General features: G+C 38.3%; 1 protein-coding gene across 4 annotated transcripts in view; it reads left to right on the forward strand.

Moving 5' to 3' along the window:
• The window catches only part of LOC149773275 (uncharacterized), a 146097-nt gene that overhangs the window by 35019 nt on the left and 95583 nt on the right, over positions 1-15495 (forward strand). For 3 of the 4 annotated variants that reach the window (XM_089946514.1, XM_089946516.1, XM_089946515.1), the window contains exon 3: positions 9829-10155. In XM_089946514.1, coding sequence (XP_089802640.1) covers positions 9829-10155 — 327 coding nt within the window. Of the gene's footprint in view, positions 1-9828; positions 10156-15495 lie in introns of those variants that run through there. The other variant, XM_089946517.1, reaches the window with a different exon arrangement.

The raw sequence follows: 15495 nt of genomic DNA on the forward strand, positions 1-15495 counted from the left end.
TACCTCAAGCCATCCCCTTAGATCACGAAGCCCATTGGGAAGTGGCTTTAGTAGAAATGATTCACCCGACCGAAGTCCTCAATGTCCTTCCCAATCAAAATTTTTTTACGGTGGAAGTTCTTGACAAGCCATTGCAACAGGAGTTGGATAAGAGAGCCACCATATCTGACATTAAAACCTATAATGACAAAACTAAAACCAAGACCTACCACTTGTCCATTCTCCCAGGCTATTATTTTAGTGGTCATCATTTGGTCAGCGCCATAGCCTCCAAGTTTCATGGCGTGTTTGGGAAAGCTTTTGAGATTGTCAGGAACAAAAGTGTCACCATGGAGTACCACAAAGTAGCTCGTCGCTTCTTGATGAAATTTGAGCGGAGTAAAATCCTGTCCATTGTATTTTGTCCTGAATTGTTTGACATGTTGGGCGGTGACATGGAGCTGAGGAAGAAAGTAGAACGAAAAGGACAACCCGAATCATCAGGCATTTATGACAACGAGACTTTTGCCAAGTTTTTTCGTAGCCCGGTAGAACTGAACCAAGGACTGAATTTGATCTTTGTGTACTCTGATGTGGTGGAGTACAACGTAGTGGGACACACCTCCGTGCCGTTACTGCGTGTCATTCCTTTCAAAGTGGACTCTGCCACGTCCGCTGATGAGGAAGGTGGAAACACTTACCACGTCCACCGCGAATTTGTCCATCCTCACTATTTGCCTGTCAGCAAGTCGTATTTGGACACGGTCAACATTACTATAAAAGGAGATTTGGGACATAATATTCCATTCACCAAAGGAAAAGTCACGGTGAAACTCCATTTTCGAAAACGGTTCTCTCACGACTCGTAAGTCATGTATCCAGTGTACCGAGGGGTTGCACGACAGCGAGGACACGGTTTAGGAGATATGTTAAAATCGGCCTTTCGTTCGGTGGCTCCGGTATTGAAACCGATGGTGACACGCGGATTGCACGCCTTGAAAGATGCGGCACTGACACAAGGCAAAGAATTTCTCCAAAATGTCATCATCGACAAACAAAACCCTAAAGAAGCCTTCATGAGGGCAGGCAAAAATGTCTTGCTACAAACGGGCAAAGACATTTTAGGCCGACGAGACACACCTATAAATGCCCTGCACGCTACCGAGTCAGGCATTCAGCAAGGACAAGGCAGAAAGAGACGACGAAGAAGAAAACACCCTTTCACCAGACTTCAAGCGAGAAAAGCCAAGAAAAGAAGAACCGTTCGAGACTTAGACGTTTTCGATTATTGAGAAAGAACAAAAACAATGATGCACCGAGAGTCTTGCGCTTGTTCCAAGACGGAACTGGATCTGTTTGCCATGCCCCCCACCATGATGACGATGCAAGAATCCCAATGGGTGGAATTTCACCCCGTCTCCTCTTTGACGGATTCCGCTCCCATCGAGTTTGAAATCAAAGGACAGCCCGAAGATTACATCAATATGAATAGCAGTTACCTGTACTTGAAAGTCAAAGTGGGCAAAACGGACAACAGCAATCCCGGAGCCAATGATAGGGTAGCTCCTGTTAATAATTTCATGCATTCCTTGTTCAGTGAAGTGGACTTGTACTTGAATAACAAACTGGTCAGCAGCAGCATGGATACTTACCCGTATCGTGCCTACCTGGAAAATCTCTTGACGTACGGAAAAGAAGCCAAGAATACTCATCTGGATGCTTGCGTAGTATAGAAACCTGACACGGCCGGTGCAAACACGTTTAACGACACAGCCCTGACAGAAGATGACAATGATCACAATGTGGGGTTTAACACACGTAGAACTAAAATTCTGCAAGGGCGAAGTTTAGAACTGATGGATCGTTTGCATTTGGACATGTGGTTACAAGAAAAGTATTTGCTGAACGGCGTTGATATCCGCCTGAGACTGAATCGTAGCACTGCCGCTTTCCATTTGATGGCCCATGCCAACGAATACAAAACTGTTATCCAAGAAGCCCGACTTTACGTGCGTCGTGTGGAAGTGTTACCTAAAGTGGGAAACGACGTCAGTCAGACGTTGAGCAGAACGACCGCCAAGTATCCCATACGACGCGTGGAAGTGAAAACGTTCACCATTCCTGTTGGACAGCGATCCATGATCGAAGATCATCTGTTCCAAGGACAGTTACCCAAGCGTTTGATCGTTGGTATCGTCAGGAATTCAGCTTTCAATGGACTTCACAACGAAAATCCTTTTGAGTTTCGACACTCTAGCGTGTCCAAGATCGAAGTCAGTCGCGACGGCAAGACCTTGTGTACCCGACCCTTTGAGCCTAACTTTACCCAGAACAATTACTTGAGATCGTACTTGTCCCTGTACGAAGCCACCGGACAGTTAGGAACCAACACCAGTCACGGTATTACGTACGACGATTATGCAGGAGGCTATGCTTTGTGGGCTTTCGATTTCACTCCAGACCAAGGCAGCGACGAGGGACAATTCCACCCTATAAAATCAGGCCAGATTCGTGTGGAAATTCAGTTTGCAAACCGAGACCCTGCTGATCCAACGTTGAACGTCATCCTGTATGCAGAATTTGACAATACGATAGAAATCAACAGTTTGAGAGAAGTCATTCTAGACTATTAGAAGCTATGGAAGACTGTTATCCCTCTTTACCTAGTGGAGAAACTTTGGACATGGAATGTAAGGAGACTGTGGAAGAAGAAGTGATCATGATGAAGTCAAGATGGCCAGAACAAGAAGCCCATTTAGTCTCCTGTTTTGCCAAACACTTAATCGAAAAAATGACAGAATTGATCAAGAAAAAATGCTATGGATGTCAAAACGATTATCCCAAATTCAACACGATAAATGCCTGATGTTGAGTCAAGAAGAAAAATTGGACGAGTATCTGGACGATGCTTGGAGTCTCATCTCGGACAAAGTCGTGTTGCACCAGTGGTATAAAGACTTGCGTGAACATTCTTGTCCACCATTAACCACTCAAGAGATCCATCGTATCGAAGCTCTCCTGAATCAGAGTGAGGAGACGAAACGAAGAAACGGTTATTTGTCAGACATTTTCAAGCAAAAAGTCAGGATCGAATTGACGACTTATTATTATCTGTGAAGAAGAAAACAACACAGACAAAACAATGGATACCTGGGAACTTTATTACCTTTTGAACCACAGTTCGTATACGGCTTCTTGGAATCCTGTCGTCTGTGCTAAAGATGAACTCCCTCATCGCAAACCTAAAGACCATCAAGCTTACGTGATCAACACGGACGACAGTCATCTCCCAGGAACCCATTGGGTAGCCGTCTACTTTCCTCAAGAAGGATGTGTGGAATATTTTGATTCGTACGGATTGCCCCCTTTGGAAGACGATATCATCGACTTTATGAGAAGAAATGCTCAAACCACCCGATTCAATAATGTGAAATTACAAGGCACAGATTCCTTGGTGTGTGGACAGTACTGTGTGTATTTTCTGCATCATCGCAGCCTGGGCTATTCCTTAGAACATTTAGTGACTCATTTTGATCCTCGTTCTTCTTCGAGAAACGATGTGAAAGTAGATCGATGGTTCTGTGACCATTATGCTTATCTTTTGTCTCAAGCTAGGAAACGTAGTGTCCATCAATGGCCTAATGATTTCCAACAGTGGAAATCACAATTTCATTCACAACGTTGTCAGCCCTGTTTAAAGTAGATTGTGAATTGAGAAAAAATGTTTGTGATTTGAAAAAAATGTTTGATGTTATCATGTTGGATTATTGTTAAAAATGTTAGAGTTGTTGTTTAGTGTTAAGTGATTTTTGAATAAAAAATGTTGTGTTTTGAAAAAAATGCCTTTGTCTTTTGTTTAGCCATAAGAATGTTGGATTGATGCTCTTTCATTTCTTACTATCCCTCTCATGACACTCACTGAACGTTGCAGCTCGAAAACCATGTGGGGGATGTTTTCCTTCACGTCCGCGCTTTGACTTTAAGAACCGGGGTTGTTTCCAGTCTAACCATCCATTGTCGACTCATCCTCCTAAGAAGATGTGCTCCAAACTAGCTAAGCTCAACGAAGCCTACGTGAACTTGCATAGGGTCAGACACAGTCTGATACCGAAGCCAGAAGAAATAGAGAATGTGAGAATGTTAAAAATCACTGAAGACCTGATAGAAGAACTCTTCAGAGAAGAAATGAACAGGGAAAAAGAAGAATGGACAGAGAAGTACAGACTTCAGAGACAGCAGCAACAGCAGCAACAACAACAACAACAACAACAACAGCAACCTGAAGCTGACAGAGGCTTTGTCGATTGTCGTATCGACACCAAAGAGTTCTTCTTCTCTTTCCGACGAAGCAGACCTATCGCCAGAAAGTCTATCCTCAGAGGACATCACATTCTTAGAAACTAAAAAAGATAGATTGCCATAGCAAACAAAAAAAAACAGCCCTTTTCAGGGCTACCCAAATACTCTAGAAAAGAAATAACTATCCATTTGCCAATGTGTGTAGGTAGAATAGTGTGAAAATAAACACTAACTCTTTCTTAAAAAATGTGAGGGTATGTGTTTGTGAGTTTGTGTGTTTGTGTTTGTAAGCGCTCACGTAAGTTGGTGTGGATAGTAGATTAAAATCATGTTTTTTTGGTGTTTGAGGTGTACATTTGGCGTTAGATTGTTTTGGGTATGTAAATAGTCTATTGAAGTGATTTATAAAAAATTTTAAAATAGTGACGGGTAGCATTAAAAAAGTGAGTGAGTGTTTCTTTTAGGTCCGCGCATTGTTTTTTGGTCATGATCTAGGTAAGATCAATTTTATGTTTTTTAGGGGGATGTTTTCAATCACGTCCGCTCTTTCAGTATAAATTGAAACTCGCTCGGCAGTCTAGCTACCCTTGTTGATTGATCAACACCACCAGAAGAATGAACACCAGAATTGTGAAACTGTTAGAACTCCAGATGCACCTGGAATATGCCAGGCGCATACTAAATGAACTGGCCGCGGAGGCCATTGTCGAAGAAGCAAGAATGAAAGAGGAGGAGGAAAGAAGAAAAGAAGAGGAGGAGAGAAGAAACAAAGAAGAGGAGGAGGAGGAAAAGGAGAGAAGAAGAAATTTCAGAATCCCAGAAACCGAAAATTGAAGCCACATATCCTGCCTCTGCACTCCCAAGAAGAAAGGTGAAAGGAGACTGGGGAAGAAGATGAGTGTGTGGTGCCAGGCCAGGAAGGTGCAACCATTAGATAGGTGCATCTGGAGTTCAAAAAAAAAAAACAGCCCTTTTCAGGGCTACCCAATACTCTAGAAAAGAAATAACGATCGATTTGCCAATGTGTGTAGGTAGAGTAGTGTGAATATAAACACTAACTCTTTTTTAAAAAATGTGAGGGTATGTGTTTGTGTTTGTAATGGTTCGCGTACGTTTGTGTGAATAGTAGATTATGGGTTTCTTTATTGTTTCTTAGCGTATGTGGAGAGTATAGTTTGGGTTTTATTATATGAAATGAGAAGGTAGGGGGATGTTTTCATTCAAGTCCACGCGTTGTTTGGTCATGATCTAGGTAAGATCAATTTTATGTTTCTAGGGGATGTTTTCCTTCACGTCCGCGCTTTCACTATAAGAACCCACCAAGTTCGTCATTCGAACCATTCTACGGAATAATAAAAACGAAGATGGTGGTTGCAAGTGACTTGTTCAACAATTTGGTACATATATACAACTGGATAATAGATGGTATCTATGTAGTGGAGAGACTAGAAAAAGAATGGAAGATAGCAGAGTACCTGGACTACGCTAAATGTCTAAACATAGCAAAAGAAGTGATAGCAGGAATGATTGAAGAGGAGGAAAAAAGATTGAGAGGTATGATAAATCCCACCTATGTCAGAGTGGGAAGCCTAAAGGAAGCACTTGACAATGCAAGCAAAGTCAGGTGCTTTCTTGAAAAAATGTCACATGGGACAGAGTGCTCTTATGTGGAGAGAGGTCAGGAAAGACTGAAGAAAGGAGAGGAGTTGATGAGAAAAGTGATGGAGCTAGAGGTAAAGAAGATTAAAGAGAGATGGTATAAAGAAAGAAAAGATCAGGAAAACAAAAAGAAACAGGCTGATTTTGAAAGGCTAAATCAAAATTGGATCAAAGTCCAGGAAAAGTTTAGAGCCTTGGGCCATCCAGACTGGATGCCAGAAAAGGAGAAAAAGAAGACAGGAATAGTGACAAAAGTGAGAAGATGGTTGAAGAAGTGGAAGTGTTAGAAGAAGAAACCCAAAGGCCCTTTTCAGGGCTCCCATATTTCTCGAAAAGAGAATGACTTTTCAATTGCCTACCCCTTTTTTTAAATTTTTAAAAAAAAAAAAAAAATCCCATATTCAATTCCCCTTGTCCCTAGAGAAGCCCAAACTCTATGTTAAATTTCCATTGTCCCTAGAGTGACCCACGATTTTTCTCCATGTTAAATTCCCATTGTCCCTAGAGTGACCCACGATTTTTCTCCATGTTAAATTTCCATTGTCCCTAGAGTGACCCAGGGATATTTTTAATGGTAAGTCCCATTGTCCCTAGAGTGCCCCACTTCACTACTTCTGGTGCTAGCTTATCAAGCAATCGTCGTTGTGATTGCTGCGCTGTCATGAGCGTGTACAACAACTGATCTTGCTTTGCATTGTACGTTCTTTTCACTTTGTCGAGTTTAGTGAGAATATGCTTGAACTATTCCCTGGTGATATCTCGTTGAAATGACTGCTGGCCTATTTTGTCCTCGATGACATGCTGACGTAACACTGCGTGCTGCTTGATGAACATTTTGAGAACATCATCATCTTGACAACGACTGGTGATCTTTTCAAATGACATGATGTTGACAATTTTGTTGTCCAAAGAAAACACTGTTTTCCAATGATATACTAACCAGGTATGTAAAATCTGCCAAAGCCTTCTCGATATTGTTCAGGTACAGTTTCTGCATCGTGATGAATGGCATAAAGTCGTTTTTGGAGGACGATGTCACCGCGTTATAGCAGTCTTTGAATTCTTTTGAAGTGATGCCACTGCAATAGTTTCTCCTGATCATGTCGATGTCTCTATTATTGAGTCCAGAATGCAGTACAAACATCCAGTGTTACATAAGATGTATTTATGCACATTGTAGTACGACTGAGTGAAATAAAGACAGTTGCAGCACTTGTTTCTCGACAACGAAAAATACTCAAAGATACGGTTCATGTTCTCGTGGTCTATCTTAATATCATCAGACACAATGATCATATGTGATCAGAATCAAGTTCTTCAACAGGTTGTAAAAGATCCGGATCTGCTATGGTGAAAACGTCTTTTTCAAGCAAATCTCTGAAATCGTGCAGCGTATTTGTCCTGGTGAGGATTGAGCATGTAAATGATCACTTGTTCGCACAACAACATGTTGTTCAGGAACATGTTCAGGAGCAGATACGCTTCACCACAACTGGTCGGACCCACAATCACGTAATGGCAATCCAGCATAAAAAAATGATGCTGGTGTGCCTTTGTTTTCGCCTTCATGTTGAAATTAATGATGTTTATTTTCTCTATATAATTCACCCTGTGAATCATTCATGTGAGTCGATCTTATCTGCAAGCCATGTTGCACAGTTCCTTTGGTAGGCTTATTGGGTCAAGCAGGCAGCTCTTTTGTGGGTCAGGATGAGCTGGACAAAACATCAACGACGCCGGAGATTCCATTCATGTAATCTCAACACTTTCTGATGCCAACACCACCCAATTTTCGCACGTAAATAGACTATGAAAGACTAAATTGTCGTTGACTGGAGGAGAAATGACAGGAAATATCTGTATGGGAGGAAAATTTTGGTATGGTTTACCAGCTCCAACAGGCTGTCTCGTCAGCCGACCTTGATGTGGCACTGGCTAACATATATGATAAAACGGGTGGTTTGATATCTAGAAATTTATCCATGACTGGTCAAGTGACTAGCGATATTTCCATGTCATCACCTCCCTCCAGAGCAATGTTGCAGAATCCTGGGTGAGTTGGAGTGAGTACCGGGCTGAACACGAGATCGACAATGATTTACTATTTTGGAACTACGTACCATTCTATGTGGATCGATAGAGAAGATGCAGGAACGTATGTGCTAATCATGATTCAAGCAATGGAAGGACTTTGCGTAATCAATTCAATTTATAGACATCAACAACGCCAAAATTAGCTTGTACAGAATGACATTGATGGAAGGCAAAAATTGTATGGACTTCCCACTACAGGTCAATTCACCAGTAATCCCCAAGCGATTCTTGTATTCCCAGTTAAATTTGTTTGGTGGCACAAAATTATTGACCATGGAAGGAGCACTCACAGGAACTCTCACCGCTGCAGTCGGAGTAAAGTTGGTTGTGACGGATTATCCACCCACAGCCAACAATGGGGTAGCCATGACAATGCACGTTGACATGTGCCGCATCAGAAACAGCTCAGGATACATTCCAACACCCACAGAAAATAGTGGAAACCGGTGTGGAGTTTCTATATCAGCCTCATCAGAATTCTCAAGCTCTTACCAAACTTATTATGTTTTTGCAAATCATCTGGTGGTGTCCGATTCTGGAAATGAGTGGGCCACGACAGGTGCAGGTACCTGCTGCAGTAACCATCTAGAAATTTCAAGTACATGGATGCAGCTCTGGAACTCAACACAAAGTAGAATCCATTGCTGTATCCACCCTGGTTATGTTTCACCAACGAATATTTATACCAACATTAACTTAACTGAGACAAAAAAGACCATGACTGTTATCTATAAAGGACACATTTGTTAGGGTAACATTTAATATTGGGCAAAAACGAGAACGATTGTTTCAGACATCATCCAGTGGTCTAATTGGTATGGTTTTATATGCAAAGGGCGCTAGGCTACCAGAATGCACGATTGCAGGAAATTGAAATATTTCCCAAGCAGATATTTTCTATGATAGTACGATAGTTGTGCCAGTGAATAAAAGGTAATTGGTTAGAAGTGCTTGTACATGTTGCACCTGATCAAGGTTGGCCTGTCAAGCAAGTGTACTATACAAATACACTTTTAATCACTGCTTTTTAAATGCTTTGCTTGCTCATGTTTCAAGTTTTGTTTTGTCCAGTTGTATGATGCTATGTTTATATGTCTTACAGTCATGCCTGTTTTAATGTCTCATTTGTTTTATGTAATGTCAGTAATAGAGCTTATGTTGATTTGTTATTTTAAATCATGCCGACCTTAAATACCCATTTAACCATCTGAGATCCTCCATATATGATCTGTTAACTAAGTTTTATCCAGAACTTTGATAATTATGGATTTGTCAATAGTTTTCATACAGTAGAGTGCAATTATATGCATAATACTATATGCAAAGGGAGGTCACTTGTACTGTTCCTCTCAAGCACATCATTCATTAGTGTAATCTCCAAATTTCAAAATTTTCTAGATATATAACCACAACAATACTGAAATATATAGTATCTGCTAATATCTTAATAAGCCATTACCTTTAGTTCTGGCTTATGCTCGTGTCATCTAGTGATCAAGGTTACGGGAAGAAAAACTGGCTATGATTGATTACTTTAACTGCAGACGTGTATTTCAGTATGTTTACTTTTGTATGTTAACATTTTAATAGACAAGCATAATTATCTTAAAGACTTTACTCATGATGGAAGGGATATGATAAAACTAGAGTCTTCTTTTTCACTAGATTTTGATCTTCTGGGTCATCTTAAATGTAGTTGACCTGGATGGAAGGATGTAACTGACAGGCATGTATGGAAACTCTACTTTCTCACTACAAATTTTTCTTTTGTAAAATAACTGTCATTTCTATTTTCAGATGCACAGTCCTTAACACTGGGAATGAATGCTACCATCCCTTTGAAAAGTTCAAGTTTGGAGTTAACATGTACATTTTCAGAGTTATTTGTTAGCAATGCGATTGTCATAAGAAAGGGAAGTGAAGAAGTTATCAAATGTCTTCCAGGAACATTGTATGTATGCAAAGTTTACAGAGCTGAATACAGTTTTACATCAAACCAGACTGGTGTCTTCGGCATCATCAAGAATTTAAGTAGAGAAGCTAATGGGATATGGAGTTGCAGATACACCGACCCAGCATTGAACTTAGATGTAAATAGCAACCCTCTGAATATCACTGTGTACAGTAAGTATCTGATATATTATATGTGTTGAGACATATATTTGTCTTTATTACCTGCTCTTACACAATTGCCGTGGGTTGAGACAGAGGTCTGGAAAGGGGGGGGGGGAGGCAGCCTGATACCCATCTCAGTACCATAGATGTCAACCCCAAAACAAATAAATAATATGATTAGCTCATGCATCAACAACCAATAATGCAGCCTTAGAATTAAAATTATGACTACTAAAAACCTGAATTAATTTTTTCAAATGTAGACATTGTTTGTTCAACAATAGTAAGGAGAGAGCTTAAAATAAGTAACTTTGCTTCTTTCAAGATTCTCTACTGATGTTGATGTAGCTGATATTGAAGCTGCTATCCTGTAAATATTATGCAGACCAATTAGTTAATGTCTTTGAAGAAACTTAATTATACTTTGACATGTTAGGTTGAATACCCAGAAATTTGCAATGCGACCTTTATAAAAATAGTTTTCTTATGTGTAAGATAATGATTGAATGATTGAATAATTTTGACAATGCTATTTTTAGAGGTTATTACTTATCACATTATTCACTCAAAAGAAACATGATTAAATTTGTCTGTTGGATGTAGAGGTGGTTTGGGATTCTTCTTCTTTTTTATTGTCGGAGAAGTAAGAAGTATTTAAGCAGTAATAAGTGTATTGTTGCAGCTTGATCCTTGATTGTAATTTATAGATCTTGAAGTATGACGAAATATATAATAAAAAATTGACAATAATCAATGAACAAAAATTATTATACAGCATTTAGGGAACAATGCAAATTAAATAATCTTAACACTTCACTTCATAAAGAAAAAGAAAGATTTATGCAGTAAAGCATTCTTTTTACAATTAGTCAAATTTGTGATAAGAAAAAATTGCATAAGATGAAATCGTCTGACTGACACAAAGTATGCATGAAACAATACAATATTTCTATACACGTGAAGGTGCATCTGCTATTAAATTGTCTTTTCCCTTGACATGCCTGAAAGTATTGTATTCCTGCAACATCATACTCTACCTTAATAATCTCTGATTTTTGTTTTTCATCTTGCTGGTGAAAATAAGGGGGTTGTGATCACTAAAAATAATAATCAGAAAAGGAGATGAACTAATATCCACTTCAAATTGTTGCAATGCCAATATCAAGCATTCATTCTCGATTGTGGAATAATGTCTCGTACTTATTTAATTTCTTAGAAAAATAGCACACTGACTGTTATACGCCATTTTTGTCTAGGATCAATACAGCACCAACCCCAAGATCACTTGCTTCAACAGAAATTTTAAATGACTGACTGAAATTTGGAGCTGAAAAACCTTATGCATTCTTAAGTCTGGCCTTCAACTTGTCAAAAGCCTTCTGACATTTTTCAGACCAATGAAACTTAGTTTTCTTGCTCAACAAATTTGTCAGGAGTTCACCAATTATGGAAAAATTGGAACAAAATTTCTGATAGTATCCAGCTATACCCAACATTGCATCAGTTGCTTTTTACTGACAGACACAGTGAACTCAGAGATAGCCTTGATCTAATTGAGCATCTATTGACCCACATTATGTCCTAGAAATGTAACACATGCATGGCAAAAATCACTTTTGGATAAATAAATTTTCAAAGTTGCATCAGTGAGTCTGTCAAAGGATTTCCGAATTGTCTCTAAATGATATTTCCAGGTGTCATTGTAGATGATGACATCATCGATGTAAGTATTGCAATTATCCAGACTAGATGCAGTCATGTTTAGCAATTGTTGAATAGTACAAGGCGAGCCCATTATCCCAAACGGCATCACTTTATATAGATAAAGTCCATCTGGAGACTTGAATGGCGAAAATTTCCTATGCCCTGTCCAACAGTAGAATTTGCCATATTCATTCAGACAAGAGGTCAAACTTGGTCACATATTTTGCAGTTATCAATTCTTGGCAATGGATTTGAATCTGTTTTGGTCACACTATTCACTTTTCTATAGTTTGTGCACACACATAAAGTATTATCTGATTTCTGTACAAGTATAAATGGTGAACTGCAGTCAATTGTACTTGGTTCTTTTATATCATTCTCCAGCACATACTGAATTTCTTTTTTCAAGCAGTCCTATTTGAGAGGGTTCATTATGTAAAGATGTTGTTTCACAGGTGTATAATCTATAATATCATTGTCATGGTAGATTATGTTTTTGTTCATGTAGGAACATTTGCAAACAAGTGCACATATTCAACTAATAACTGTTTTAGTTCATTCCTTTCTTGTTGCTGCAAATGTGTAAGTTTCTGGTCCAGATTATTCATAATTTCAGATTAGTTATTTGTTCACTGTCCTTAGTTTCTGTCAGTAAGGAATGTACAGAAATTCCTGAGTAATCTTCTTGTGACTTAAATGGTGTTAACATTGTGTTTCCATTATTCATGAAAAATAGTTCAACAAATTAACTTTCTTTTTACAAAATGTTTTTAATTGTCACAAATTAATAGTGACTATCACATATATAATTTTATTACACACCTATTTAATATTACACGCTTGATTTGGCATGCATTAAAGATGTTCAGTCTGTAATTCTTCATTGTGCACCAAAATATTTTGTATCACACCCCCAGCCTGGAACTACTTTTACAACTTAAAATATTAAATAATAGTCCCCTTGTAAATTATCTGGAATTATTTATTGCTATACATTTTAAATTATTAAAAAATGCTAATACACATTTGTAATTTTAAGAAATGCAGTCATATTTGTAGTGAAGGCCAGTTTATGTGCATTATCACAGTATCTAGGCCAGGAAATTAGAGTTATGTGAGATGGACAACAATACATAATGGACCAGCCAAGGGAGTTTCATGGGCTAAACTTAGGTACTACAGTTTGATAGCTAACTGACCACTTTTCATCAGTGGGTACCTCAGTAGTGTCCATTTTCTCATAAGGACCCCATTTTGAAATAGTAGGAAGTTGGAACCTCTGCAGAGTCAGCTTTGTGAATAGCCCTCCGAAACAAACAGGAGATCTCAGGATATATTTCCTGTTCAGCAACAAGTGATTGTTATGTGTCACCCTAATTAGACATAAAATAATGAATGGTTAATGGTTAAAAGAGGATCACAATGATCAGTACTACTACTACTACTACTACTAATAGTAATGCTTTATTTCTAGAGGGTGACTCATTAGTCAAGGACTATTCTCCCTTGAGGCCCTCTTAAGGAGAGTATAACAATCCACATTATATGAAGATAGCAATAATTACTGTTTATTCTAACATGTTTAGTATTAAAATACTAAATTCATTATCTATTAGAAACACATACATGCTCATGATATCTCTTCTTAAGTACTCTAATATTTATAGCAGATTTTAAATATAGTGGAGGCTTATTCCACAGAATTGTACCAGAGTATTGAAAGCTCTTTTTAAATTGCTATGTTCTTGGTTTTGGTACTAGAAGGTTTCAATGTGATATTGATCTCAACTGGTATGGTGTTGAAAAAGGCCTGAATAAGTCCTGAAGATACTCTGGTGCCATTCCATGTAGACATTTATATAAAAGAACTGCCTTGTGAAAATCTATTCTGTCACATATTGTGAACCATTTGAGTTCTGTAAATAATGCTTTTGAGGGATGATCAATAGATGCATCTAAAATTACGCGTGCTGGTCGTTTCTGAAGTTAATAAATCCTGTCAAGCTCAAATTTAGCACAGTTTCCACACACATTTGAACAATAATCCATTGTTGGAAGAATATATGATTTGTAGTATAGACTTCGAGTTTCCATAGGTAAATATTTCTTGATTCTGGCTGAGTAGGGCAATTTTGGATGACAATGTTTCACAAAGCTTATCAATATGGTCATTCCATAATAAATGATTATCTATGAACACATCTACAAGCTTTTCATGTTTGACATTTTCTAATGAATGATTATTTATTGCAAGAGATAGTTTTGGGTTCTCTGATTTGTGTAGCTTTTGTGATGTCCCCAAAATCATACAATTTTTTTACCTTCATTAATTACCATCGTATATCGTTGTGCCCAGGTTTGGACTTTAATAAGGTCTGAGATTAATCTCATTTGGATAACATCAGTATCAGAACTAGATGTATACAAGGTTGCATCATCTACAAACAAATCTGTATTTGTGGATTCATTATTTAATGGTACATCATTGATATAGATAACGAAGAGGAGAGGGCCCAAAACTGAGCCTTGAGGGACCCCTGAATGAATAGTGCAAGTTTGAGAGCTAATATTGCCAATGTATATTTGTTGAGACCTTTGGTTTAGGCATGATCTAAACCAGTTTAAAGAAGGATTGTCGAACCTTTAACAGTTCAATTTTTGCGGCAGAATTTCATGATCAACAAGATCAAAGGTTTTCTTGAAGTCAGGGAAAACAATCCCAGTCATATGTCCATTATCCATTTCCTTCAGCCAAAGACCAATTAATTTGGTAATTTCTATTTTGCATGAGTGGTACTTTCTGAATCCTGATTGCGCTTAATAATAATAATAATAATAATAATAATAATAATAATAATATTAATAATAATGCTTTATTTATAGAGGGTGACTCATTAGTCAAGGACTATTCTCCTTTGGATCCAAACAAGGCTTGTTCATTACAAGTGGATTAACCACAACCTTATCTCCAACTAAGTCATTGCCTAGCAATTAATGAACACCCTCAATGGGTAAAGAGTTGACAGCACCAAAAGTCACTGGCCCTGAAACTTAGTCTGATGTTAACACTATGGACAGGAATTTCAATAAAACTGCACTCTACTCCCTGAACAAGAACACTTTCAGAAGAAGACCTCTCAGACAAAGGCAAAGTACCTGACAATAAAAGACTGAGAAGCCCTTGTGTCCCTTAATATGTTAATAGGGATAGGATCGGTGGAATCACCAATATGTGACATAGAACCCTTTGTCATGAATGGTTTATATATAATTCTCCATAATAAAACTAGACAGGTTTGTTTGACCCTACAAATGTATTGTTTTAATAAATGACCTTGACCTTTGTAAATACTAGCTTGACACTTATTTGGTCTCTTACTGACCATCTGCTGAGAGGAAAACTTATTGATAAATGAAACTTTGGGAGCCAAGGAGTACCTATCAGCTGTACGAGCACCATTTTCTAATGTATCTATCTTGTGTTCATCAAGGAAAATTTGGATATCACTATTGATGCATTTCTTGAACTCCTCGACTAATGTGAGTTGTCTGAGTTTGTCATAATGTTTATAAATTTGTTCAGATGCACACCACCGATCAAATGGTTGTTCCTTTTCATAGCAAACTCGACATGGGTTTTGGCTA

The sequence above is a fragment of the Sinohyriopsis cumingii genome, unplaced genomic scaffold, assembly GCF_028554795.1.
Source record: "Sinohyriopsis cumingii isolate HCF-2022 unplaced genomic scaffold, ASM2855479v2 utg000695l, whole genome shotgun sequence".
NCBI classification, from domain to species: Eukaryota; Metazoa; Mollusca; class Bivalvia; order Unionida; family Unionidae; genus Sinohyriopsis; species Sinohyriopsis cumingii.